Consider the following 27599-nt stretch of genomic DNA (forward strand, 5'->3'; position numbering starts at 1 on the left):
ACTCCCCGGCCTCCGGAACTTTGACATTGTAGCTGCCGAGAATGATTTTATATTCAACCATGTCTGCCTTGGGTCAAACTTGGTAACGTAAAGCTTGCCTGCATGCGCTGTTGTCCGAAGTTTCAACTGTACGCAAATGTCTATGGCGCGGAAGGTAATTATCGGACACCGAGCTACTGCCAAACGCTACGATCCTGAGCATTCCATATGATGCAGTTTATGGTACAATATCTCAAGTAACTTTATACGCAGCTGGGTGTCATGGTCTACTCGATGTGTAAGTACAAATTAGTCAAACTGCAGTAGCTTTACATGTCTAGGAACCATGTAACGCGACGATATCGAGGAGAAGTGCGCTATGGTCGCTGGCCTGACGTTAACTGCGTTCAGGGTGCACAGCCTTGAGTTCATGGATGGTGAGCCTTCGCCAAGATGGCAGTGGTTTGTAAATATCTGGGCGAATGAATATTTAATTTTACTTTTGCTATTTTGCGATGCCCTTAGCAATGCTCAACTTGGTAAATTAAACGACAGGCATCAGAATATGTTCCAACGGAAGGCACTTGGAAGGATTACATGTTCTGTCTTCGGGTTTACTTATTATGATCCTGGTCACTCGGGGTTCCGTAATCCAGCTGAAGTGTCTGAGCTATATTCTTCATAACATCATGATACAGCTATAGATCTCGTAGACCATCTGAAGATTGTCATGATGAGTCACACGCTTTGGCAAGCTATACCCGTCCACAACTACTGTTACGGATTATTCTTATGTTGACATGAAGGAGTCTGAACAGTAAACAACAGGACTTGTCTTGGCTTCCAAAGAAGTCTTGCATAGAAGGACTATATTACAAGATATATAATAAACTCTCACACCTGGATATGTTATCCACTGGGGCGCTTATAATTGACACTTATTATGCCTCTATGTTGCATCAGGACGGAGTATAATTATGCGATGCGGATGCTACGACCGATGATTTTTAACACCACGTAAGGGACACTATATACACTGCAATATCTCACATGTGCTTTCTCTATGAGGAGCGAGAGGAAGGCGGGCCACTCCGAGAGAGCCTATTAACCATCCCAATTCAGTTCTTGCATTCCATGGTTCAGCGAACGAGGGGTTGGAGGTAGAATAAGTGGAAGTCATTAATCGTACCAGTTCACCGAAACTGAGAACGGTTTAGGTAGTAGAACTCTGTATCATCTCGATCATAACCTTCGAATCCTGATGTCAGCTTTTAATGTATTTTCCGGCATTTCATTGCAATGGTGTGCTGGGTCGAAGAGGCGGAGTATCACACTGGCTGTCGTTAGGGTACGCCTACAATATGTATCTTCATCTGTTTTCCACACATACATCTGAAGACCATATCTTTGTTCTTCTCACAGCTTCACTACGCTAAGGCAGAAACATTACAAAACTGCGAAAAATGGCTTCCAATTTGGACAAATTCTTCGATGCGTATGTAAAATCAATGAACCATTTACAGTGATCACCTCACTAGTGCAAAGGACAGAGTCGACGACCTTTCTTCATCCTTTAAAGACAGTAAGAGTTGACTTACCCCCGACTACCTTGTATCTATCGTGATGTGATTGACATGGGCAATTATAGGGCTGGGAAGGGCCATCCACATCCAATCGGTTTCATCAGAGGCCGATAAGAGGGATGAGCTGACAAAAGTAAGTTTACTCCAACGGACGCATCCATCTAAGTCGCTATGTATGGTTTGATGCTGATAAAGTCTTCTTCGCACCCTAGATGGCGAATTTTCTAGCGGACGAGCTCAACACCCTTGGGGCACAGGCAGAACCAAAGCTCCTGCCCAGCAATCTGCCACCCGTTGTCATTGGCCATTATCCGAAGTCTCCAGACCAAACGAAGCCAACTATTTTAATTTACGGTCACTACGATGTTCAGCCTGTTACAGTACAGCCCTGGCACTACGCGCCGTTTGAGCTTACCCAAGCCGGGGCTGTCGGTGATGAGCGATACTATGGACGAGGTACGACCGACGACAAGGGTCCCGTCGTGGCCTGGGCCAATGTTATTCAGGCACACCAGAAGGCCGGGGTCGATATTCCAGTCAACCTACGCTTTTGCTTTGAAGGAATGGAGGAGTCCGGTTCTACTGGACTCGCGGATTATCTTGCAAGTGAGGAGGGAAGGAAGATTTTCGAAGATGTCGATGCTGGCTGTATTTCAGACAACTATTGGCTTGGTACTAAGAAGCCCTGCTTGACCTATGGACTACGAGGGATCAACTATTTCAAAATCACGATCTCTGGTCCCCCAACTCAGTTACACAGTGGATTGTTTGGGGGCACTGTCTATGAGCCATTGACTGATTTGGTCACTCTCCTCTCGAAGCTGGTTGACTCTCAGGGGAATATACTAGTCACTGGAATCCAGGAAGATATCGAGCCTCTAACGGAAGAGGAGGAAGAGACTTACGATAATATCGACTTCACTATGCAAGACTTCAACAATTCAATCGGCCCCAACACCGATTGCGGAATCTTCAATAACCCTAAGCGAACACTCATGGCGCGATGGAGGTACCCATCTCTGTCTATCCACGGGTTCGACGGTTCAGCAAATGATCCCGAGACTGTGACCTCCATACCTCCGTGGGTGACTGGAAAGTTTTCCATTCGCACCGTCCCAAGTATGACTACAGAGCAAGTCACACAGCTGGTAACGAACTATCTCAAAGGGGAATTCGAATAGCTGAATAGCAAGAACGGCTTGGACATCAAGATGACTGATAGTGGCGAATGGTGGCGTACCGATCCACAGGCTAGGAATTTCAAAGCCGCTGAATTAGCCACACAAAAGGTTTGGGACAATGTGACCCCAGACCTGACACGCGAAGGTGGAAGGTTAGTAGACCGTGATCTTTACTTTGAGCCGATACCATGCTCTTCCGCCTGCAGGGTCTAGAAATGCCCAGTCAACCTTGTTGCGCCTTGATACACTTAGTCCTCACTACATATTTACTTTCTTTGGAGACTACTCTAGAAGAAGGCGCCTTCACGGCTCCTTAATATCGGCACATACCTAGGAAGCTAACAATTGTACAGTATTCCTGTCGCATTGGATATCCAGAAAGGGCTAGGTAGCGACGAAAGCTTGATGTTGCTTCCAATAGGCACCTCGAGCGATGGTGCACATGGTCCTGACGAGAACATGAGAGTTCAAAACTATCAGAATGGTGTTAAAGTGCTGGGAGCCTACCTCCATTATTTTGCAGAGAAAGGTATCGAGGAATAGCCGTGTCGCCATTCCTAACTTTTTCAAGCTTCAACTGTTTGTATTCGAGAATGCCTATCTTTACCTCCTTGCCTCTGAAAAACTGTTTCAGTATGGAACGCTATTTGTACGAGATTCTTCTTGATCAACCCTTTTTATTTTCGCTTGAATTGAAATGGCAATCCACGTACGGGTACAGCATGCGAAAAGGAGGAGTATGAAAGCAGTTGGTCCAAGAAAGGCCTTCCCTCACCCTCGTTAATGACAGGCCATAGTCAAGGAGACACACAGATATCGTCAATCCCTCTTCATGTCCATCTGAGTCCTTCAATCCTATTTGTAGCCTCCCAGAGCTATAAGCAACATCAATCTCATGGCCCTTAGGACTTGATGCGACCAGTATCTATTCAAAGGACGATACTCCAGATATACTATTTAGATGTGACATGCAATATGCTATATTCAGGCCTCCATTACAGTCACGCTTACCCAACGGGACAATGCATCTTGTAGTCCTTTTATTTCAATCTCGTCTGTCGAGACCCATGCGACGACACCATCAGGTCGCAACAATAAACCCTTCAGCCCGAATTTCTCCTTTGCGCTACGTCCACAGTATTGGACCATGAACTGTTGGGGATTTAAAGATTCCACAAACTCTGCTACCTGGCTGTTGCTCCCAAAGTCAATAACCAAGAAGCAGCCTTCCTCTAACATAGCTCCAAGTCGCAGCCCATCATCGAATTCAAAGTCTGGAGCGCTACAACCCACCAGTGCATGTGTATCGCCCAGCTCGTAGCGCAGTGAAAGTCCCCAGATGCGATCCGCGAGGTAGGTGGCCCCTTCTTGAGTATTAATCATGTCACGCATGACATCTGCGATGGCCTGGCCATATGGATCTGGGCGTAGTATCGCCACTTGAGCACGAGTCCACTCAAGCACTCGTGCGGCCTCTGGGTGCCGCTCTTGATAATAAGTGTCGAGCAGAGCAGCAGATGCAACCCCTTTAACGGTAGCCGCAAGTTTCCAGCCGAGATTCATGGCATCGCTAATCCCCGTGCTCAATCCTTGCGCGCCCAATGGGGAGTGGATGTGGGCACTATCGCCAGCTAAAAGGATGCGTCCTTTACGATACTCTGTTGCTTGCTTCGCGCGATCGGTAAATGAGGAGGCTTGACGAAGCGCTTTGACAACGATGTTTGTGTCCGACACTCGTCGGAGTATTTTTTGAAAGTGTTCCCGCGTAATGGGTTGAGACCGGTCAAACCCCCTATTGAAATCAATGACATGCAGATGTCCAGGCCCGCTAAATATATACATTCCCGAGCGTGTGTGTGTAAATCTTGGCTGCAATAACTCTGGCTGGTCGAGATCGCACATCGCAATATAACCAGTGAACTGCGCTTCTGTCCCGACAAATTCAAACCCAGCAGCTTTGCGAACTGTGCTGCGTCCACCGTCACATCCGACTAGCCATTGTGCCGTAAAGCACTCATCGCCGGCCCATATCTGCACGGAGACACCTTCATCGGTTAGTTGGGAGACTTCCCTTCCTCGAAGGATTTTGACACCGAGTGTCTCTGCGCGTTTCGACAACACAGTCTCGAGACGTCCAAGAGAGGTTGGGCCAGGAAGAAAAGACGGTCCTGGCAAGTGATACGGCCAGCGTGAAAAATCAATATTGTTGGCATTAACCACCAAGCCCGCAAAATGTCCCCCAAACTGGAAGCCTTGGGTGTTTTCGAAATGCATCGGACGCTTCTCATCACCCATGATCTCCTGCAACATGCCACGACGGTAGAATGCTTCTACTGATGGGATATAGAGGCCGCGACGACCAAATAATCCCTCCTTCCAAGGTGACTCTGGCTGTGTCTCACGTTCCAAGACGAGTACCGAGACACCAGCTGTGGCCAATTCACATGCGAGAAACAGTCCTACTGGCCCAGCACCAGCAATAATAACATCCCAAGTTTTGTCCATGATTTGCATCTTCACCGGCGGTTGGTTTTGTGATTTGACAGTGATCGAGCTGAGTTGCAAAACAAGCCTTTCACGAGTTGTTTTAAGTAGACCATCTCGGGGTTTACTAACTTCCGCTCGGGCTGTCGAACACCGACGGCGCATATGAATCAACCTCTTACTGACCCCTTTACTAGACCACAACCAACAAAATTTTACATCAAGAAGGCACCTTCGTGTATGGATATTGCTTGGACAAGACATGCCACGCACCATGCTGGACTTCCTCCATATTGGTCCAACACCTGTTAGCTTGGCTCATTCCTACAACCTGAAAGCGGCCTAGAGCTTAACATAACTTCAGTAAGACTAGAACACCATCAAGTCTCTCTTAGAGAGGGTTTCGTTATCTCGATGGCAATGGAGAGACCAAATAAACGAGACAATGCCAGCGGCCAACGACGGCTGATATCTATACATAGATCTCGTACTATCAACAAGATGACAACGGCCCTCTTGTAGATATTCATCAAGTGAACCATCTAACCATTCTTGTGGCAAGGAATGATCAGGGCCACATGTCCTGAGAATCCCAAGTGTTATAGCATCACGCGGTATATTTAATCTCTACATGTTAGACTGCAAAAGCATGTCCAGAAGTACATGTCTAGCAGTCTGGTGTCAAGCCCAGAAACATATGGTTTATAAGGCTCTAGTGGTCGGCTTAAGAGATGTTATTAGTTCTATATTCCTGTATACATATGCATGAAAGCCAGCTTCATTCCTCCAGCTCTTTGATTGCTTCTTCAATACTGGGAAGCCTCTGACGCCCCAGATTGAGCCTTCTACGCCACTTCGCTTCCTTCTTCAGCTTGGATCTCCGGCGACGAGTACGCGGATAATTTATCGGAGACTCTCCTCCAATAAAAATGAAAACGTCATACACTGCGCCTCCGGCCAGGGCACCAGATATGGTAGCCAGCCAAGCGCCCCAAAACCACCATCCTCCTCGTTCGGTGAATGTGCTTCCACCGTATCCTGCCATCAGGGCCACGAGGCGAGGACCAAGGTCTCTGGCTGGGTTGAAACATCTAGACGTTCGTTAGCGCGGCCGTCTCTCAGACAACTTGCAGACAAGCAGGAAAATACACACCCTCCAGTATTGTAACCGAACCCGATGGCTAACACAAAGATCAAGAGGCCAATGATGAACGAGTGCATACCCGCGCCAGGCGGAGCGTTGCTATCGTCACCCATTGCAAAGATTGTACAGATTAGAATAGCGGCAGCGACGAATTCGTTGAAGAAGGCCGTCACATTGCGGACGTACGTCAAGGGCTCGGTATAGAAGCTCAGACCAGTCGCCCCCATTGTGATGCCGGAATCACTGCTGGAACCGCTGTGGAAAATTGAATCGCGGTATATGCAATATGCAAGCCCACCGGCAGTAAGAGCCCCCAGAATCTGAGCAATCACATAATAGATACAGCGCCGGCCTGGAAACCCTCGATAAATCCATAGCGCAATGGAAATAGCCGGATTGAGATGTCCACCGCTGATGCCACCAGCGATATAGATTCCCACGGTAATAGCCAGGCCCCACGCCCAGTAAAGAGCGAGTTTGTTACCTGCATCACTTCCCCCAGTGGATATTGCCAGAGTGGCACATAGTCCGATTAACATCGCAACGGTAGTCTGCCCATCCCATCGTCAGTACTGTATCTCTTGAGCAATGTTCGAAATGGGTAGGATATCTTCTTACCCCTAACCATTCAGCAAAAGGCTCCCGCAATTGGTGCCGCACCATAGACCACTTGTTGAAATGTTCCGGCTGGCCCCCGTACGCCTTGCTCCCATCCTCCGTTACCTCGTCTTCCACGGGACGCGGCACACGGTCGGGGTGGTCCGCATTGGACATCTCTTGATGCAGCATTGTGTCATCCCGGGCGCGACTGAGGACTCGAGACCGCTTGGCCATCTTTTCCCTGCTCGTCTCCCTGGTCGGGAGTCGCCTCCAACTCGGGCACTGGTTCTGCCTCTCCCTTTTGTCCTGTTGGGTAGGCAGACGTTGTCCCACCGCCATCATGGCGACGCATGCCTGGTCGGACCACGCGTGGAAGGGGTTTTGCTAAACCCCAAACCGGCTCTTCATTGGTCTTCCCATAGTCGGGATTCATGTCATGATACTCTGGATGAATGTAGATCGAGTTAGTGTCGGGCTCTCGTGGGCCGGCAAGAGAAGGAATCGTTTGGTTTGTCCGACTGGTCTGGTTTGTCTGTCGTCGTCTGAGTTGAGAGTATCGGGACGGTCGCTGTGATCCGGTGCTGCGATACTGAAGTGGTGGTCGCTGTCTGTCTTGTCTCATATTGTCTGATTGTTCATGGGTCCTTGACAACTCGTTTCTACTTTCTTGCGATGTATTCAGGTCATTATTTCTATCCTGACGGCCATCGGCCAGATCTTGCTCCTCCGGCATCTCGGATCTTCGGGTGTCTAGATTAGAACGCTAGGGAGGAAGAGGAAATGAAAAGGATGATGGAAGTGGAAGAGATAGAATTAAAATATATAAGCAGAGAATCGAATGAAACGCTAGCTTGGCATATAAAAAGAATTATATCATAACATCATCACCAATGATAATACAGGGTACGTTGATCGAGTTGAACACTAGCATAGATTCCCTCCTGCCTTTTCTACTATCTGTGGGGACCACGATATCCAAGAGCTTTTCTAGCATAGTACCTCTGAGAGTTCACTGAGTTATCTAATTATGATTGACGTTCCCTGATTATTTTCAGTGAGTCGCGTGGCAAACAACCCTATCGCGACTGATTGAGCGGATCCATGATGTCACGAGCTGCCCGAAACCCTTGCGAAAGAAAAACTTCAACATTCTTCTTGGCAATTAACAAACTGTGGCATCTACTTTTCCATAGACCTCTCAAAACATATCGAGCACCTTTCCTGGACGGCATCTGGGCTCTAGAATGTTCATCAGTGATATCTCGGGATGCCATCCCGGTTGGCAGCAGAATCCAGAGGTACACCAGGACTTTCAAGGAACCAGACAACACGTCGATCCCGACCTCTAGAACTTTAGCCCCTGTTGGATTAATGGTGAGCTTAACGCATATTGGTAAATGCCCCATGGCATCAACTGCTATCGGGATCGGGAAAAGTTCTCCCTTGAGCTTGAATAAGCTTGGTGGAGATCACGACGTAAAAATATCATATTTAGCCCTAGGGATCCACTGACGATCGCTACCTTTGGAACCGGCTGTCCATCCAGCCAATCACTACTGCTGTATCAGGCGGAATTTTCAAGCTTATCCCATTCAGGGTTTCAAATCCCCCAACTTCAGTCACCGATCCTAGCAGTTCACGTCGTGTACGCAAGTGCGTCCTCTTTCTAGAACCTCCGCATGCAAGGCGATTGCAGTGTGGTTACGTCATCGCATGTTAGTTGTTCACTGCTCAATATATTCCTACCGTTACTTGCTGGATCATGTAGCCAGGCTGTTCCATAGCAGCTGGCTTTTCAAGTCGCCGCTCTATGGCGCCCGTTGGGTGCCATCGACTACAATCGGGGTGTTGCCAGCTGGTTTTTGACGACCAGCACACTGTTGTGCTTCTATCGTGGTGTAGTAGAAGATCCGAGCATAAAACCAATGGACATGGTTATTAACGGGGTATCTTTATTACGCTAGTGTGAAGAAAATTATAGACGGGCGAGACAAACCTCAGTATAAACTTCGATTAGGTATCCAAAAGGCAACCAGCCGGGGAAGAGATGGCGGTACCTACCATCCTTATTGCAAACGCTAGCAGCCTACGGTCTACTATACGTGGTCCACAGGTCCATCCTGCGGCTTTAGCATACTCTATACAGTCAGTTTATTGGAGGTCGGAATTCCTCTTGTGCAAGGTGGAGATGCGAATGCTTGGCTTCAGGTACGCCCAACCTCAACACCTTATGCACCTTTTGCTTATACGGCTTAGTCATTATGCCTTATGCCTCCTCCATTGCATGTACAAAGCTCGAGATATTGTACGAAATTCATTTGACCCAATCCAATATCATGATGGAGAATGCCTATATAAATTATCAAGCGCTCCTGATCCTGGCGGCAAAGATTATAGAAACACACGACAGAAGTATTTATACCGCATTCCTAGGTATATATTCTTGTTCAGTAGCACTTGGACATTTCCTTTCAGATCCAGCGGTATACACCAATCGACATCATTTCTTTTGTGTAGGGGGGCCATCAAAACACAGTCAAAGCAGGTGAAGCGGGATCTCGGGGGGCTGAAAACCTCGTCTGAATGAAAACCTTCTGCATGCCATCTGCACGACGGTTGAATAAGTCATAGACCTTCTCCATATCGTTGAGGTCAAAGCGATGAGTGACCATATCCAATGGGCAGATTGTCCCTTTTTGGATGAGGGCGAGTAGTTCATTCCAGTACTTATGCACCGGCGCTTGACCATTTCCATTCAGGTGAATCCCCGTCTCCATCAAGGACCCAATATTAAAGTGATTGCACTAGGCCAAGGGTTAGTGATTGACAATGATATCAAAGGTCGCCACCTACATAGCCGGTATATATGCCGGTGACCCCACAACACCCGAAGCCTCGAACGGATTCAATCATCTCGTTCAAGAGCTCCGATGTGTCGTTCTCCATGCCTAATGTCCTCTGGATGGCGTGGCCCAACCCCTTTGCATACTCGCCAGCGGCACACTCAATTGCGATGTCTGGACCGCGCCCATCGCACATTTGTTTCAACATGGTTACCACTGTTTCTCCGCGCGGGAGTCTGGTGAAGTCAATCGTCTCCAAGTTCGGAACCTTCGTCTTCATAAAATCGAGCCGCCATCGTCCCTCTCCACCGTCAATCATGATGATTCGGCTGGCGCCATTCACAACTGCAAACTCCGCGGCCATCTGCCCAATAGGGCCTGCTCCCCAGATGGCAACGGTGTCTCCTTGCTTAACCCCGGTATCAACCACAGCATTCCACGACGTGGCCAATACATCGGATAAATAGAGCCCTTGTTCGTCCGGGACATCATCTGGCAACGGCAACAGGTTCACGTCCCCAAAGGGAACCCGCACAAACTCCGCCTGTCCCCCTGCAAACCCTCCGGTGAAGTGTGAATATCCGAACATACCTGCCGTTCGGCGTCCATAAAGAGCCTTTTCGCTCTCGCTGCCATTGGTTCTTTCACACAACGAGGATAGTTTCTTTTCGCAATAGTAACAAGTCCCACAGGCAATCTGGAAGGAAGCGACGGCTCGCTCGCCAATCTTGCGTTTCTTGACTTTGGGGCCGACTTTCTCCACAATTCCGCAGAACTCATGGCCCAGAATGTCGCCTTTGTGCATCTCAGGTATGGCCGCTGTAGAAGAGGTCAGGACTGCAGCTCAATTTGGGAGCCAATCACGTACAGTGAAGGAGATGAAGGTCGCTTCCACAAATAGTACTTCCTGTTACCCTCAGAATCACATCTTCATCGTCCACGATGGTTGGCCGAGCCGTTTCCACTGTAGTCAGATAAAGATGGTCAGTATCATCCTTTCTCTTCCAGACGACCAATGAGTTGTTTGCTAGTCTACTTACCGAGCTTCACTTCATTCTTTCCTTGCCACGTCAAGGCTTTCATTGTCTGGGTGGGGTCTCCGTGGCCAGTATCACCATAGTTGCTGATGTCCGTAGTGAGAGCCGGCTTTGCGCTAGACATTATTGCGAGAGGTGCAGTAACCCAAATGTGAAGAGGATGAGAAGGTTATTGGTTTGAGTATCTTTTCCAAGATATGTTGATAGAGGGTAGATTATATAGATATAGATAAGTGCCACTCACATAGCACTAGTACCACGCGCCTAAGACGTCACTCTGATGCCTTGATCTTCGAAACTTTCCTAGGCGCTATTTCCTGCAATATCTACATCATGGTTGCCGGACAAAGTATCCAACTTGCCTTTGGCATCTTGTAGTAAGACTATGTAGCCAACCAGGGATTGCTTTATCATTACAGCCCGCGATCACCGCACCGGATTGTCTTTCCGAAGGGGATCGATCGTTGAGTGTGCTCCTTGTGTCGGGTTCTCAGTTCCGCCGGGAAGCATCTGGCTATGCACTTGTTGTGCACCGGACTGTGAGCCTGGATACCGGTGTTGTCGTGGCTGTTGCATGGCGGGAGGAAACTACATGCGATGATGCAGTGGTCAAAGCTAGGAGCAATGACGTTTCCCCACAGTGCTTCCGCTACAGATCCACGGGTTGATTATAATCAGACTTTGCTTAGGAAGCTCACGTTGGCAAGAAACTTCTATCCCCAGTGGAACCAACCAAGGAGTGTCTGGTAGCCCCACAATTCAGAACTTTATGATGCGTCAAGCCAGATAAAGTCCATTCAAAAATACCCAGTGGGTCATTACTGCCGATCTGGCCGCTGATCAGTCGTTTCTGACGTGGGTCAAGGGCCTCGACTCTATCTAAGTGAGAAGTATCTCGGGCTGATTTAGGAAAGACTAATTGGCCAATGACCACTGACAATAACTGCCCATCAACGTTAAATCACAACGTATTCTAAATGATTGCCAAGAGGTCCAGGGTTTCCTAGATAGAAAGGCTAGTTAGATGTCTCTCCACCCAGGGTCCGAAGCAACCTAGGATATCTTAGCTTGGCAACTATATCTATATCGTAGGGCTAATGGGTATGATCTGGGACAATCATATCCAGTGCATAACATCCTTTGAGTCACTAGGGTAGACCCCGTTTCCCACCGCAATTACTGTCGATTGTCTTAAAGCAAGCCCTCCCCTCGGTACTTCGCTCAATATACTGATACGCACTCTTATGTCCTACACCACTGCAAGGTATCAGGAATACAAAACAACGTTTACGCAGTAGAAAATGGTCGTTATCACAAAGGCAGTTATCGCGTCCTTTGGCGGCAAGCTTCTGAAGCTAAGCCACAGGGCCACTTCGACCAGATGTGAGATGGCTTTCAACCTCTATCTTCCGCCGCAGGCTTTTGAGGATCCGCCGAGGAAAATTCCCGTCCTGGTCTATCTATCTGGCCTGACGTGTACCGCCGATAACTGCTCTGAGAAAGGGTTTTTCCAGCACGGGGCCAGCAAGAATGGAATCGCTGTGCTATATCCCGATACCAGTCCTCGTACGATTCCTCTATCCTTCCTGCCCTGTTATTTCCCGATGCACTTCTGATGCTCGAGCCGTCATTTGAAATTCAGCCGCATGATTATGGTGCTGAAATAACTGACACTTCATAGGAGGCCTCAACATTCCGGGAGAGAACGATAGCTGGGACTTTGGGACAGGTGCCGGGTTCTACGTAGACGCCACCCAAAAGCCTTACGATGAAGCGTACAATATGTATACGTACGTGAAAGATGAGCTACCCAATGTCGTTTTCCAGCACTTTCCCCAGCTGGATCCCGAGAGGGTCAGCATCACGGGCCACAGTATGGGCGGCCACGGAGCTTTAATGTTGGTATGTCTCGAGTTCATGTGCTTCACGGTATTGATATAGCATGCGCACTTTATCCTTCCTTTTTATTTATGATTCTGGGGAGTCCGCGCTAACAGCAGAAAGTACCTTCGCAACCCCGGAAAATACCGATCTGTCTCTGCCTTTGCGCCCATTTGTAACCCTATCAACTGCCCTTGGGGCCAAAAGGCCTTTTCAGGTTATCTCGGAGAGAATCACCAGGACCTGTGGAAAGAATATGATTCTACCGAATTGGTGAAAGGATGGAAAGGTCCCTTGAAAATGCTTATCGACGTGGTTCGTGTCCTCCCCCTCCCGGATCCTTTGTATCCTCCATTCAGAGACTGATGTCGGTCCAGGGTACTGGCGATAATTTCTACAAGCAAGGCCAACTTCTTCCCGAAAACTTCGAGAAAGCAGTCACTGAAGCTGGAGTCAAGGGTCTACAGATACGCTATCAGCCAGACTACGACCATAGCTACTACACCATGGCGTCATTCTCGGATGACCACATTGCGCATGCGGCAAAATATCTTGTATAGTATCCAAAGGTTACAAAATAAAACATCATGGAAGCAGTCGCCATGGCCTTTCTTAATAATTTTCAGTAAACGATCCATCTATCAGTGCGTATATTGAATGTGCCACCTTTAGCATGATTTCCATACATAGAGCAAATAGAGTTGTATTCCAAGGCGCCACGACGCATTCAACCTAAGCCGCTAGAACCCAGAACAATGGGCCGGCGAGCATAATTAACCAGGCACTGTGTCGATTCAAGTTCAAATATCTATAGAACAGGTGGAGTGACAGCACTTCTGACGTGCGTTGTATACTATGGTGGGGCTAATCGTCCTCGACAAAAACAGTAGTACTAGCTGACCAATCAGCCGGCAAGGACCCGAATTTATACACCTTGCCGAGTTCTGTGCAGATGGGATCCTCTACAACGACAATCTGGTTTAGCTCAATTTCCCCCATTGAAAGGCGAATTGCCCGATTTGGGTGTCGGGGAGGGATTTAATGAGTTGGAACTCTCTTTCAACCCTCATGCAAGTTACATTGCCCTCCAGTGAGTCACGACACTGACCTATCCCGGCCAGCTCTGGAGCCTTGATGTTACAAATCTAGGCAATGTAATATGGGTAACAAGGAGACGGTGAGGGGCTGGTGAGGGGGGATGAGGGGGGATGAAGCCATCAGTTTATCGCCAACAAAAGAAAAGAGGAAAAGATGAGAAAAGGAAGAGGGAAGAAAGAGGAAGGCCTCGTCCCTCTCCAAGGAACTCACGCAGTCGATGACGGAATCATGGCTTCTTGTGGCAGTCTACCACCCCTCACGCGGAGGATCGACCAGCCACGGTTGGCGACCTGGCAGGTATATAAGAGCAACGAGATCTCGAGTCCGGAAGCATATTGGAACACACCAAGCCCGATCAGTGCTATTCTCGTTTCAACCACTACCGTTATCACAATTACCACGGCCATGTCTCTCCACCCTCTCATCGACAACGGAATCGTCAAAGGACGCCAGAACTTTGCCGGTGGAACGCTGTACTGCCGCTGCCCTTCGAACCAAGTCGCTGTCTCCCTGAAGAGCAATGTCGCCCACAACCATGCCTGCGGCTGCTCCAAGTGCTGGAAACCAGCCGGGGCGCTCTTCTCCATTGTTGGCGTGGTGCCACGCGAAAACCTCTCCGTCACGGCCAACGAATCCAAGCTCGTGATTGTCGACGAATCGGCTGCGATACAACGCCATGCCTGCAAGGACTGCGGTGTGCACCTGTACGGCCGGATCGAAAAGGACCATCCCTTCAAAGGGCTGGACTTTGTGCATGTGGAGCTCTCCAATGAGGAAGGATGGCAAGAGCCGCAGTTTGCCGGCTTCGTGTCATCCATTATCGAGCAGGGCTTCAACCCCAAGGGTATGGATGATGTGCGGGCAAGATTCAGAGGACTTGGGTTGGATACGTACGACGTTTTGTCACCGCAGCTGATGGACCTGATCGCAACCTTTAACGCACAGAAGGCGGGATTCACTTTTGCGGCATAAAATGTATCTAGCGGTCCATTGATCATTAGATAAAGCTTACACTTTTCCCATCAATCTATGAGGGCTATGCTGTGTAGGCTGGACTAGAACGAGCTCATGGCGCTATTGACTCTTGGAACGTCTGAATTACGCAACGTAACACTGGAGTAGCACTCCCCGTAGAGTAACAATATGAATGCACAACGACACCACTTGTAGTTACAGCGCCAACGTGTCCAGGCACTTGGGCTTGGTATGTGCGGAGTCCTGGTATTACCGAGGTCATTTAATGTATGCTACATAGCTTTGTATAACTTAGTTCCATCAGTCACTTGATCGGCCAACTAAGTAGGCTACGGACTACATGGCTTGAATATGACCAAAATCGGAAATGTACTAAGATAGATTCATTGGTCTTGACTAACGAACAGTTGTTGCGCTTGGGGTATAAGTATCTATAAATGTGGGATGAATGGAGTAATAGGCCGTATTGAAAAATATATAATTGGGGAAATACTACAGTGACAGCCCCACAACAGGGCGTTATTCATTGAAAATATATATCCGCACAATCAACCGAGTTGTATATTTTCAGGATAGGCCTCACAACCAAGGCAACAATCAGTATTGAGAAGCAATCCGATGGCTTAATTCGAGTTACAATCAGGAGGAAAGCACGGAAAGATAAGAAGAAAGGAAAAATAAACCTCGGAGGAGAAGAGAGACAGGACAAAAAGCAATGACCAGACTGGGGCTCGATCCCAGGACCTTATCGGTGTTAACGATACGTGATAACCAACTACACCATCCGGCCAATTGATGGATGGAAACTGCTTATTCAGCATTATAGTACAGAGCCAGACAACCTTTTTCTACCTTTGCACTTAAATTTGTATTTAATTCCTGTTTGTTATATGTCCATTTTACCTCTCTGTTAATCCACACATTCTAACATACGCCGCACTCTAGGCATAAAGATCCGCAGAATGCTGAACAACAGCGCGTGTTCAGTTCGATTGACTTCCTCTAGTTGCCTCGATCTGCACGGGCATCTTACTGGCGACACCGAGAAAAGCGTCCCTTCATCGGATGAGTGAGCGACGAATCCTACCACGCGTTATTTCTCGCCACGTTACCATCCAGACACATCGGGTCCCCGGCCCGTGTCTAACGCACCCCCTGTTGTTCCAGGGACAGGGATCGGAGCACACATTACTTGGCGTAAAGATCTGACCGTGGTCTATGTAACATTGGACGGATTACGGTCGATTGAGACTGTCGGGCCGTGCCGACGGAGATATTTGCGGTTGTAGTCTCTGTTGAACTGCTACCTTATAAGCCGTGCCACGTTGACCCTTGCCATACTAAACCAGAGGGCGTGCATGTCCCTCGCTCTGCTAACCGTATGATGTTTTAAGGCATGCCTCTTCTTAGAGTGATCAACGTGCCTATATTATGGTATATTGTTCACAGAACATGCGGTACATTGAAGCCATACTACATGCACAGCCTATGTCAATGGATTGAGCCTAAAGTCCCGTCGAAAAAGTCCCAAAGTACGCCAAGGACCGCGGGTGGAAGGAAGGGAATGCGTGAATGCTACGTGAAACGCCAAGAAGGCTACGTTCCTCTCTGGCTAATATACACTGGCTAGGATAACCACCCAGATGATTTATTAATTTATTTTTGGTGGCCGGAAGACCGACCGAGGCAGCACTAACACGTAGTGGCCCGCAGAACAAGAGCCAAAATACTGGGATCCATTGGTGGATGGCCTAGACAACATTCCGAAGCACATCGCATGCAGCACCAGCTAATCACGACGATCGCGCACTGACTCGGTCACCGCGAAGGTCCTTACCTCCCGAATGATATGGGTTTCGCTTGACTGACTCTCTGCGTCCCCGTCGGAGATCGCTCCTGACGCGGTCACTGTTGTCTCATATGTGTCCTTGACAGGGCGGACTGGAGTGAGCTCGTGAGTCTCACTGCCACGAAAAGTCGAGTGATACCGCAACGAGGATAGTCCATGTCGCTTCGTCGATGCCATATTGTAACTTGTCAATCCGTCAATGCGCATGCCCGTGGAGCGCAAACTATCCATGAACGGTTTGAACTGTGGGGAGCAGGCAGTTACGACACTCAAGCACTGAACAAGTTGTGTCGATACGGTAGCCGCCCAGGTATCGAACGTGGGATCTTTGGAAGTAATGGTTTTGTTGATATAGATCAGTTGGCCGATAATGGCGGCGATCACACTCGAGTGCTGCATCAGCGGCCCATAGTAGAACTACAATATCTTGCTCGGTATTACTCACAATATACGAAGTCCAAAGATAGTAGCTAGTGTGCCTTTCTTCGTCCAGTTTGCCTGGATCCCCACGATAATCAGAAGGGCCTGGACAATGATCCCCGACTCGGACAGGATATTCGTTGCTCCAAGATAGTTCCACCACGCGCTCTAGGTCTCGCATGTTAGTGGTGTTCTTTGGGTCTCATGGAGAAGATCATAGCGTACCATGTTGAAGCATTGTCCACTCAGATAGTCCCATGTTCGAGGCGGCGTGCACTGGAAGATGGAGGCGATAACACTTGTTACAGCCCACAGGACTGTGAAAATTTCTAACCCGATAGCAATGCGACGGTCGGACGCGGCTGGTGTCACGTTCCAGATAAAGTGGATAAGGGCTAATTTCGAAAGACACATCGTCATGATAAAGAGAATCGCTGCAGCGTATTGCGACTTATAAGCTATGAGTGATGTCTCGAAATCGAGGAACAAGTACAACTCACCTTCAAGATGTGGTCCACGGCTGCCCTTGATAACCCGCCATAATGCTCACCATATCCATGGGCCGTGGCCATCGACAAGGCTAGAGACTGCGCCGCGCACAGTACCATCGAGACTATACTGAGGTAGTCATCTGTCGTCCACCGTCGGAAGATCCAGTACTTGGTGCCCAGCCGAGTGAGAACGCAGAGGATGGCCGTCGTCATGAGAAACCAGGTCACGACATTGACCGTAGGCTTCCAGTTGTCTTTTGCAAGCCTACCCATTGCGCATGTGAAGGGGAGACAGGCAGCACATCAACGAGATGCGAGATGTTGACAAGGGACTTATTATGACGCCCACAGAGCAGAGGTAACCACGCCGCGTAACCTCATGAACCATCCCACCGGCGACACCGTACCACTGCCATGGTGAACGGATTTAATGAATGTGGAAATTACCTGGATCAGGTACAAACGATCTAAGACTGCAGTAGGCCGACCCATGGGAAGCCACTATATTTTGACCAGGGATTGTCGGAGCGGGACGGCCACAGCACCTTGTCTAGTCAGAACGTTAATTGATGAACGCTTTAGAAACACAAGCATCTAAGACCTTTCTAAGATTATCCGAGGCCGTCTGGGCAATCTAGGCAAATCCCAAGTTGCACCGCTATTACAGAGTACACGTGTGATTGGATTGACCTAGGGAACGGACATGCAGCTAAAGACGCGCTTGACTCGAATCCCTGCGATGTCGCAATAAATCAGTCCACATGTATAGGTTCCCCTCCTCCAGGGTACCAAAGTCAATCAAACCGTTTACTTAGCGTATCATCGCTTGTAACCGAAACAGAGAGTCTAGTCCCCTCTGTGTGGCGGACAGTTGTATTTGAGAGAAAGGGCGCCGAAGAAATTTCCACCCCTGTATGCACATAGTTCTTCTCTCAGTCGGCGCTGGGTCTTGACAGCTGACGCTTCAAATATCTTTTCCTATTGCAGGCCTACCTTGGTCATGCTATATACTTTCCCGTTTCAATTGTTTCTGTTCCACTTGAGACGGCTTCTGTTCTATTTTGCTGAACTCCGGCCTACTGGTTATCTCTACAATGGGTCGCCATGAGCTGAAACAGGCTCCGCCTGCAGCACTACACGAAATAGACGGCTCATCGCAGGAGAATCTGGATGATATCAACCTGGCCCGCATTGGGAAGCGCGCTGTCCTAAGGGTAAGTCTTGCCCATCTGGTCTCCAACAAAAGCTGGTCGCAGTTGATCTGATTTGTATGGCTTGGCTTAGAGAAACTTTGGTTTGATGTCAATCCTGGGCTTCAGTTGTACGATTCTTATCACCTGGGAGGGTATAACAGCGTATGTTACTGTCTTCATACACGTTCAAGATTTTGTGGTCTGTTGTGGCTAATGTCAGGAACCATAATAGGCTATTCATACAAGGCTTCCAAAAGTATGTGGCAATCCATATTTCAAGCCCGAGGATTGACTTCATACTGACATGGGCAATTGCAGTGGTGGCCCTGCTGGATCGGTTTATGCTTTCCTCTTTGTCTGGGTCGGTGTTACAGCAACCTTCGTTGTACTATCAGAGCTCGTTTCAATGTAAGACATCGATCAAGATCTCAAACTCTTGTTGACCACTTGGTAGGGCTCCAACAGCCGGTGGACAGTACCACTGGTGTTCGATGTTGGCACCTCCGTCGGCCATGAAACTCTCTAGTTATATCACGGGTGAGTCCTATTCACTGGAAAGGTTAGACGTAAGGCGAGAGGGTGGAGATACTGACAAAGCATGGTAGGCTGGCTTACTGTTATCGGATGGCAGGCTACTTATGCAACCGCCATTTACCTTAACGGAACTTATATTGCAGCAATGATCTCCCTGACGCATTCCGACTATGTCCCGCAGGCATGGCATATGACTTTGTACTCTTATGCAACCGCGTTGATCGGTCTGGCCATCAACTGCGTGGGAGGCAAGCTGTTACCACGATTCGAAGGGACAATTCTAATTCTCCACATTCTTGGGTTCTTTGCGATCCTGATTCCATTAACCTATATGGCTGACCATAAAAGTGCCAAGGAGGTGTTTACTCATTTCCTAAATGAAGGGCAATGGCCAACCCAGGGCCTCTCGTTCTTCATTGGGTTAATTGGTCCTGTATTTGCTTTTGCCGGTGGCGATGCCGCAGTTCATGTATGTCACCAGTCCCCGAGTTGGCTATTGTCAGAAGATCCCAGGCTTCTGAATGTCACACATGCCAAGAAAACTGCTAATCTATCCGCTGGTAGATGGCAGAAGAGATTTCCAACGCCCCTACCTACGTGCCCTGGTCGCTGATGCTCACTGTTTTGATCAACGGAACCCTTGGTTTTGCCATGCTTCTCGCCTTGCTCTTTTGTCTCGGCGACATCGATAAAGCACTGAATGATCCTACCGGACTGCCCTTTGTCGGCATTTTCCTGCAAGCAACAGAGTCCATCCCAGGGACAGTCGTTATGGCTTCTATAATCATTGTGCTGTGTTTCTGTACCTCAGTGGGCATGCTTGCATCCGCTTCGCGTCAATTCTGGTCCTTTTCGCGTGACCGCGGAATCCCCGGCTGGCAACTCTGGAGTCAAGTAAGTAGCTAGAGACCTATTCACACGACAGCACTAAGTATCCTAGGTCACAACGCGTACAGCAATACCAACATACACCGTCGTTTTCACCACAACCATCTCGCTCCTTCTAAACCTCATCAACATTGGCTCCGACGTAGCCTTCAACAGCTTAGTATCGATGTCGACATCCGGCCTGTATCTATCATACATGGCTGTTGCGGGTCTACTCCTGTACCGCCGTTGCACTGGCGGAATCATAACCAGAAACAACGGGACCCGCGGCTCAGAGATCAAGATTAACACAGCAGGCGCGCAGCTGGTCTGGGGCCCATTCCATGTCCAGGGTGTATGGGGGATCGTGCTGAATGCCTTCTCGTTGATCTACATGTCCATTGCCACTTTCTTCAGCTTCTGGCCTCCGAACAATCATGCAGATGTGCAGTCGATGAACTACAGCGTGGTGGGTACAGTAGGGACGATCATCCTCAGTCTTTTGTATTATTTCATTCGTGCTAGGAAGGTTTACTCTGGCCCTGTGGTGGAGATATAGCGTTGGTCACTATGTGCTGATTGATAGGCATGTGTTTCGTGGAACAGCATGTTGCATTTAGGCGTTAGATCGCGGTGGTTCATAGGCATGACCGCATAAAAGAATCTGTCCTGTCGCTGGAGGGCAGAACTGCAATTTACAAAATTTAAGAAACGTCCGATTTAGATATGGAAGGAAACATACACGACTGATTTACGTGACGCTATAGCGGCCCAACTTCCTTAATCGCTCCCCGTAGATATAGAACAATATCGGCACTGGCACCATGAGCACCGACACGAACCCCAACAGGGAGGTGGCCCAATTAATTCCCAGACGATCATACATTGGGGTAGCAAATAGTGGGAACCCTGCAGCCGCCATAGATCGGACAAAGGTGTTCGCTGAAACAGCGCTGGCAGCGTAGGGGGTGTATACATCCAGAATGTAGTTGAGGCCCATCGTATAGATGACCTGAATACCCATGCCGATCGGAATCCCAGCTAGGACCTGAGGTATCCAAGTGATGTGAGGGCTGCTGGTCCACGCAAACCAGAATAGTCCTGGTGGTAAAACGACGGCACCAACCATCATGGGGATTAGGCGCTCCTCCGGTGCGACTATACCACCCCCTTCGTGGTATTTGCGTTTAAGACGGAAGACGGTTGTTGCTGCGATGGTCAGATTGCCGCAGATGACACCTGCGCTAATGCTCAGGAAAGGCAAGGCTCCCACGCTGGCGTTCCAGCCACGCTGGTCCTGAAACGAGATGGGATACGCTTCAAAGAAGAGATATAACGTCCCGTAGACGAGGGACATATACAGGGTTGTTAACAGCAGGATAGGCTCGGTGGCCAACATAACTGCTCACCTGTTAGTAAAATGGTGGCACTCGATCACAATGTCCTTACCAAGTGGTCGTGCTAAGAACTTCGTCAGGAATTCCCTCCAGTTCATGTAGCTTACAGGCGAATTGGTATTCGATTGTCCGAGCTCTTCCCTTCCGTCAGAAGAGCACTCACGAGCCTGGAACCGGCGCAGCAATGTCGGGGCGTGAGTCTCAGGCACAAAGATCATGCCAAGGACCCAGAAAAAGACGCCTTGGATCAGAGTCAGCCACGCTGTCCATCGCCAGCCGAGATAGCTGTCCACGACGAAGCCGCCCACAATCGGGCCTAGAACCGGCCCAGAGAATGTCGCGCCGGAATATATACACGCAGCAATTCCCCGTTCCACCGGATCCCAGATATCCGCCAGAGTGGCTCCAACAATCGACAGCGGCGAGCAAGCAAACAGACCGCCAATGAAGCGGCAGATTACAATGGTTGGCACGTTCTGGGCCACGGCTACAGGCACTTGAAAGATACAGAAGACGATCACACCAAGCATCAAGGGTAATCTACGCCCATGGCTCTCGGATAGTGGCCCCCATAGCAGCGGACCAAAACAATATCCCTGCGTTGATTCATTAGCCAACCGTCCGAGCGAATTATTTGTCTTTACCGGAGTCAGATCACTGACTAACATAAACAGGCTAAGACCCAATATCATCACTTCGTGGGACACATGGAATTCCGCTGCCGTTTGCTTTTCCGCGGTGCTGAAGATACTACTCGCAAAGGTGACAGAGAATGTCATGAGTGAGGCAACCACAGTGATAGTCCATTTCTTCCCGTTCGACCATCTCTTTGGGTTTTCAGAGTCAGGAATTGTGATTCTGTCATTGAAGCTACTCTTGAAAGTCGCTGCTTGGGCTTCGGATGATCCTGAGGTCATTTTGTACACGATCCCCTCACGGCTGTGAGCCTCCTGACCTGCTACCAACGGTGCAAAGCCGGGGGTCAACCTGTGGAAGCCCATTTGTAATTAAACAGTAGCTTCCCCTTGTTGATGTGGGTCCGGCGTGGAGAGTCAACTGAAGCCAAGTCGATCTTGGCACTGAAAAACATCTGCCGAAATGAATCCCGAAGTCATTAGATTGGCCACAGCATTAGAGCCTTCGATATATACGGGTATGTCCCACATGGTGCCGGGCCATGTATCATCCGGAAAACACCGAGACATGCAATTTGAAGTAAGTATTGATCATCTACTTCGAACCTGTCCATGGGATTCGTATAATGAGCGGAGTTTACACCACCAAACGATCATTAAAAGATAGAGAAAATGAGAGAATGGGTAGATCTGTGGAAAGGAACACGGTTCACCCAAACTGTGCGACAGCAAAGACCATAGTTTCATCTAGATAAGGGACATTTTATGGAGAATACGTGGCGCGAGGCTGAGCTTTAGATCTGTGGAACTTAAATCACCAACTTGGTAAGACTTCTTTGATGGACCTAGTGAATTAAGTTAAGCCTGAATAAGATAAAAGCGTGCAGGCGATCTATAGAACAGTCTTGACGTGAAAAAAACTTTACACCTTTCCTTCGCATATTTCTGTACAGCTCCAACTCTCGCCGTTCCGCTGAGCAGATATCGAATCAACCTGGTCAGTGCACGTGTCGCTTCAAGCCAATCTTCCTTGAGGAATAAGTTATAACTTCGCGTAAAATGTAGACTAACAGGCTCTTGATCGAAATGTCCTTGGGCATATACTCTGGAGATGAGATCTTTCGTAAAGAACCCACGAGCAATATGGAGATACGGACCATAGAAACCAACTATAAAAACTTCCTGGTCTTGGAATCTGGCATCCAGGATACTAAGATTTTTAGTGAGCTGTCCCAACATGGCACTAAAGGTTTTTATCAGAAGTTCACTCCAAATCTGCCCTGGAAACCACTGAATAGTATTAGCAGACATCCTACTCAATGAAGTATTGTACAAGTACCCCAGTACAAGAGATTATTGGTAGATATTCAGCTCTTGGTCCAACAACAGCGGCGCCCTCTGGTCTGGCGGCCTATCGTTTACCGCCAATCGTATATCTTAATTCGCGTCCGCGTGTGGCAAAGCTAGGGAGATTAGGAACGCTAGATGTAAAATAAGCTAAGAGACATACCCAATTTTGGGATGCTGCTCTTTGACATTATTGAGCTTGCAATAGATAGCCCCCATTAGCAAGCTGGATCTTAGGCACTGGTCACGTATAAGATATTTAGATTGCTCTCTTCCAGATATGCGCCAACTCTTAGTGGGCAAGGTGATTGCTTGGTTCGGTACGAAGATATTCGAGATCTCTGTAGTATCGAAGGCGCTCTCTTGTAGCTCATATCGGTAGAAAACTAAATTATACAAGAATTGGTGAAATTTGCAATCTTCTTCAGGGCCACTCACTAGGCGATCCCCATCTACAATATCTGAATGCTCAAAAACCCAGGAAATGACTTTCTCTACATCCCTTTATTAGATAACATGTCAGGAGAAGATATCAGTGGAACAGGGTACATATTATATACCTTCGCATTCACGGTCCACAACTCTGGGGATCAAATTGTCTAGCTCAACCAGTTTGGAGCTAACAGTTACTGACATTGTAGATGGTGATAAAGAAAGAGGGGAAGTCAACAAGTTGGAATTTGGGAATTGCTAGTGGAAGTTACGGTTCCTGCAGGCGGTCAGGAAAAAGCCAGCCACCTTGTCTATGGCTCGTTATGGTTAGGAGAAACAGATTTGATCTCGCGCGTGTTGATATAAGTAGCCCGCGAGCAACCCTTTGTTAAAAGAGGGGAGATTGAAGATGATGTAACTGTGGACATGGCACTAAAACGCCTTGTCTAGTTATATTATAGGACAGCGCATTTGTGCGAACTTAGCAGATAGGAACTCTCCCTGGTAGTATGGGACAACTACAGGCATAGTGGAAATATTCTCCACTTGTAATAGTAGTTTTCTCTAAGTGTTCAATATTATCCAATTCAAGAAGGCTATCTGCCACAAAGTCCATTAGTTAACGCTATCTTCTTCACCCTAACATACTTACATCCCTAGAAACCGTAGAGGACCCCAGATGTGACACACTTGAGAGCAGGAATCCAATCCCAGCACGATGCTAGCGCTGTGCATCGAATGAGAAAGTATTCCTATGTGATTCCTGCACGAGTTGTTTAACCCCAGGCAAACCCAAAGAGCACGCTATGGCTTGAAAAAGTGGCGAAATAAGCGACCCGAGTGTTCCAACCGGGGGTATATTTTTTCAGGCCATCTGTGCCTAGTTGGTGAAAAATGGTTGGGACTAAGCGCTCAGTCTAGCTGGGGTGGTGATGGAAGGAATTCTCGTCTAGCTCTTGAACCTCGTTATTAATCAAGGGTTGTCCTAACTTCTGGAGTAGCAGATGTAAGATTTATAGCTGGATTGTATAAAATTACTGAAAATCCAAAACGAACCAGAAGGACGTCATAATGAATGATATCAAGCTCCGTTTTGTTACGGAAGGGAGTCGAGGATCTGAGATCGACTCTGACTCCGGAGATCAACCGGTTCGGGGCGGGCCCAGCGGGGAACCCCGTGTCATTGTACGAAAGGTTAGGACCAAGAGAAAGGCGAGAGACTCTCTATCTTACCGAGACAGGGGCAGTAGCAGGGATATTGCTCACTAGACTGAGACAGGTGAGATTCTCGCTGCCGGCGCACCTGCCTCATTTCGCCAATTGCCCGCTGCTAGTGGCGTTCGACCGGTCTGTGGAAACCGTAGCCCCCTGAGACCAAAAGCACGGAACTCCACCACGCCGCGGGGACGGGCCGCCGACAGCTCACGCGGGCCTCGATCTTGGGAAAGACTAGACTCGCAGGTCCCACCGGAAGCCGGGGTAGCGATCCTTTGGCAAAAAGGTCGGGAGGGGTTCGTTGAAGCTGGTGGCGCAGCGGTTGCAGGGCGCGTTTTGTTCTTGCTCTCGGATCACCGGGACTGCCTCTAATGTAGGGACGGAGCGCTATATGATAAGCAATGTGAACCCCAGGCCCCTCTCGTCGACTGGACGAAGTTCCATGTACTCAGCCAAGGTAGGTAGATATGGCGATAAAGCAGACATATTTCATTCCATTTCATCTTTTTTCCTCCGAGGAATATACTGGCCAGTGTGCCGCATACAAGAGCGGTGGAAACGATGGTCGCTGCACGTCCACCCCGGGAAGCGACTTGATCAAGAAGACTAAGATCAACGAATTACACGCAAAGCTTCAGAGCAGCTACAAGAATAGGACTGGGGATGCAGAGAAAGGACAGATGCTGAAGGAATTGGCCGGGCTTACTATCTGCGGGAAGCAAAAAAATAATGGAGCCATAGAAGATGCCGTGCGCCAGTGGAACTCTGAACTAAAGACGCAAGATAGCCCGGCTGTTTGTCCAGCAACACCGGCGAGAAATGTCAATGCACAGTCGAAGAAGGACAAGGGGAGTTCCAAGTTGGAATTCACACCCTATAAAATCGACGATATGGACAAATACATCGTGGGCAAACTCAATCAGGCGGCTGGTCACGATTCCAGCATGGACAGTGACAAGGAGAAGAGAGATCATCTATATATCTTTGAGTGCGAAGATGCGAAAGGCATGTGCAAGCTTGGGTACAGTTCCAGTCTCACACGAAGGGCTCGTGAACAGGAGAAGTGCTATCCTAATTTTACGGAACGTCGATCCCTCTATTGTCCAAACCCGGATATATTCGAGAAGGTGGTACATCGGGAGTTGTCTCAGGATCGATACAAACATAAATGTAGCCGATGCAACGTCACTCACAATGAATGGTTCAAAGCTGATCTCGATGAGCTATACCGGCGTGTTAAAGTTTGGTGCCAGTTTTCACAGGGCTTCCAGGACCCTGAGAAGCGAGTCGACGTGCGTATTCCGCCTCCTGAGCTCCCTTCAGGTCCAGACAGATGGTACAAATGGGCTCAAAAATGGGTTCAAGATTGGGAGAAACAGGGATTACATTTCGAGCCAAATACTTCAGACACGTCCGCTGTTCACAATGCTATCATGGATGTGGAGGCCCTGAACCTCGACGATGCAGAATCGGTGCCTGGACTTTCTCCATCAAGCTCTGTGTCTGGAATTCCCGGCGATGAATACATCGATCCTCCCACCCCAACCCCAATTGAACGCTCACGAAACGGAAAGAGTCTCTTAAAAAACAGTTTGATCATACCGACTGCATCGCCGTCCATGTCGTCGGAGGAATACTGGACCGCCGTCGAGGGTTTGTCAACACACAAAGGCTCCGTCCTCTTTCCTCAGGTACCCGGCGGATATCCTGCCTCACCAGTGAAAGTGACAACCAATGAGGACGAGAATGGATTGGTGGGTACTCTTGAGAATATGACACTTCGTTGATTGCTTGTTTCAATTCTCGTCACAACGCCTCGTTGTCTTTATGCTGTTTGGCATTCTTTGTAGCTTGGCTGTTTGCTTGGATTTATGTATTGCTATATTTCGTACTACGTTAAAGCCTGATTGTGGTATAAGAATGGAATCATTTGCTGCTGAGGTGCCGACTTTACTTAACAGGGCACGATCTAAAGCATAACTCTAAACAATCTATTCTGGGCTCACTATTCCACCACTTACAGATATATCAATGTATAACATTTATGCATATAAACGCAGCATAATGACAGTAAGATCCGTGATCAGCAGACCTCAGCAATCTAAGACCAAGAAGGAAAACTCCGCGAGACAGCCTTGTCTCACACGCTAATGGTGACCTATCTCGTCATCGCGCTGGTTCTGACTCGCTAGTGTGGCGCCATTCGAACAGGGATCTGGATCCTGCAGCGCCGCAAGCCGCGTGCCTAGTTCGAGTGAACTCGTCCTGTTCCCAGCCCCAGATCAGAGGAGGCTGGCGAGATTTCCCCTACCAGAGATCATCTCGTCCCTTAAGCCCCATTCCTGCCAGGGCCGGATGATATCCCCGAAATGGATGGCCAGGTGCCTAGGTATCTGAAAGCCCTCACGAGCATG

The 27599-nt window shown here is 48.6% G+C and overlaps 10 protein-coding genes across 10 annotated transcripts; 5 read left to right on the forward strand and 5 right to left on the reverse strand.

The window, feature by feature from the left end:
- Positions 1-1442: 1442 nt before the first annotated feature.
- Positions 1443-3286, forward strand: ANOM_000177 (Cys-Gly metallodipeptidase dug1; the record flags this gene model as incomplete). The annotated part of the gene is made up of 6 exons (XM_015545435.1): positions 1443-1474; positions 1530-1561; positions 1628-1695; positions 1775-2710; positions 2756-2895; positions 3097-3286. The coding sequence occupies 6 exons, from the start codon at positions 1443-1445 to the stop codon at positions 3284-3286; spliced, it is 1398 nt and encodes a 465-aa protein (XP_015412587.1).
- Positions 3287-3727: 441 nt separating this feature from the next.
- On the reverse strand, positions 3728-5248 carry ANOM_000178 (putative pentachlorophenol 4-monooxygenase; the record flags this gene model as incomplete). The annotated part of the gene is made up of 1 exon (XM_015545436.1): positions 3728-5248. The coding sequence occupies one exon, from the start codon at positions 5246-5248 to the stop codon at positions 3728-3730; it is 1521 nt and encodes a 506-aa protein (XP_015412596.1).
- A 757-nt stretch (positions 5249-6005) lies between these two features.
- Positions 6006-7704, reverse strand: ANOM_000179 (MIP/aquaporin family protein; the record flags this gene model as incomplete). Its single annotated transcript, XM_015545437.1, has 4 exons — positions 6006-6318; positions 6381-6922; positions 6990-7224; positions 7295-7704. The coding sequence occupies 4 exons, from the start codon at positions 7702-7704 to the stop codon at positions 6006-6008; spliced, it is 1500 nt and encodes a 499-aa protein (XP_015412595.1).
- A 1792-nt stretch (positions 7705-9496) lies between these two features.
- Positions 9497-10975, reverse strand: ANOM_000180 (zinc-dependent alcohol dehydrogenase; the record flags this gene model as incomplete). The annotated part of the gene is made up of 4 exons (XM_015545438.1): positions 9497-9775; positions 9825-10633; positions 10683-10778; positions 10855-10975. 4 exons carry the CDS (start codon positions 10973-10975, stop codon positions 9497-9499), a joined length of 1305 nt encoding a protein of 434 aa, XP_015412513.1.
- Positions 10976-12152: 1177 nt separating this feature from the next.
- ANOM_000181 (putative esterase) lies at positions 12153-13292 on the forward strand (the record flags this gene model as incomplete). Its single annotated transcript, XM_015545439.1, has 4 exons — positions 12153-12417; positions 12533-12753; positions 12856-13047; positions 13110-13292. 4 exons carry the CDS (start codon positions 12153-12155, stop codon positions 13290-13292), a joined length of 861 nt encoding a protein of 286 aa, XP_015412541.1.
- Positions 13293-14058: 766 nt separating this feature from the next.
- ANOM_000182 (S-(hydroxymethyl)glutathione synthase) lies at positions 14059-14802 on the forward strand (the record flags this gene model as incomplete). The annotated part of the gene is made up of 1 exon (XM_015545440.1): positions 14059-14802. One exon carries the CDS (start codon positions 14059-14061, stop codon positions 14800-14802), a length of 744 nt encoding a protein of 247 aa, XP_015412540.1.
- Positions 14803-16594: 1792 nt separating this feature from the next.
- Positions 16595-17838, reverse strand: ANOM_000183 (uncharacterized protein; the record flags this gene model as incomplete). Its single annotated transcript, XM_015545441.1, has 4 exons — positions 16595-17039; positions 17100-17242; positions 17300-17524; positions 17575-17838. 4 exons carry the CDS (start codon positions 17836-17838, stop codon positions 16595-16597), a joined length of 1077 nt encoding a protein of 358 aa, XP_015412576.1.
- An 821-nt stretch (positions 17839-18659) lies between these two features.
- ANOM_000184 (choline transport protein) lies at positions 18660-20718 on the forward strand (the record flags this gene model as incomplete). The annotated part of the gene is made up of 8 exons (XM_015545442.1): positions 18660-18779; positions 18850-18920; positions 18991-19014; positions 19077-19166; positions 19213-19295; positions 19364-19761; positions 19857-20186; positions 20233-20718. The coding sequence occupies 8 exons, from the start codon at positions 18660-18662 to the stop codon at positions 20716-20718; spliced, it is 1602 nt and encodes a 533-aa protein (XP_015412544.1).
- A 192-nt stretch (positions 20719-20910) lies between these two features.
- Positions 20911-22557, reverse strand: ANOM_000185 (MFS transporter; the record flags this gene model as incomplete). The annotated part of the gene is made up of 2 exons (XM_015545443.1): positions 20911-21560; positions 21609-22557. The coding sequence occupies 2 exons, from the start codon at positions 22555-22557 to the stop codon at positions 20911-20913; spliced, it is 1599 nt and encodes a 532-aa protein (XP_015412545.1).
- A 3095-nt stretch (positions 22558-25652) lies between these two features.
- Positions 25653-26972, forward strand: ANOM_000186 (GIY-YIG nuclease family protein; the record flags this gene model as incomplete). The annotated part of the gene is made up of 1 exon (XM_015545444.1): positions 25653-26972. The coding sequence occupies one exon, from the start codon at positions 25653-25655 to the stop codon at positions 26970-26972; it is 1320 nt and encodes a 439-aa protein (XP_015412542.1).
- Positions 26973-27599: the final 627 nt, after the last annotated feature.

The sequence above is a fragment of the Aspergillus nomiae genome (assembly GCF_001204775.2).
Source record: "Aspergillus nomiae NRRL 13137 chromosome Unknown contig00001, whole genome shotgun sequence".
In the NCBI taxonomy this organism is placed as follows: domain Eukaryota; kingdom Fungi; phylum Ascomycota; class Eurotiomycetes; order Eurotiales; family Aspergillaceae; genus Aspergillus; species Aspergillus nomiae.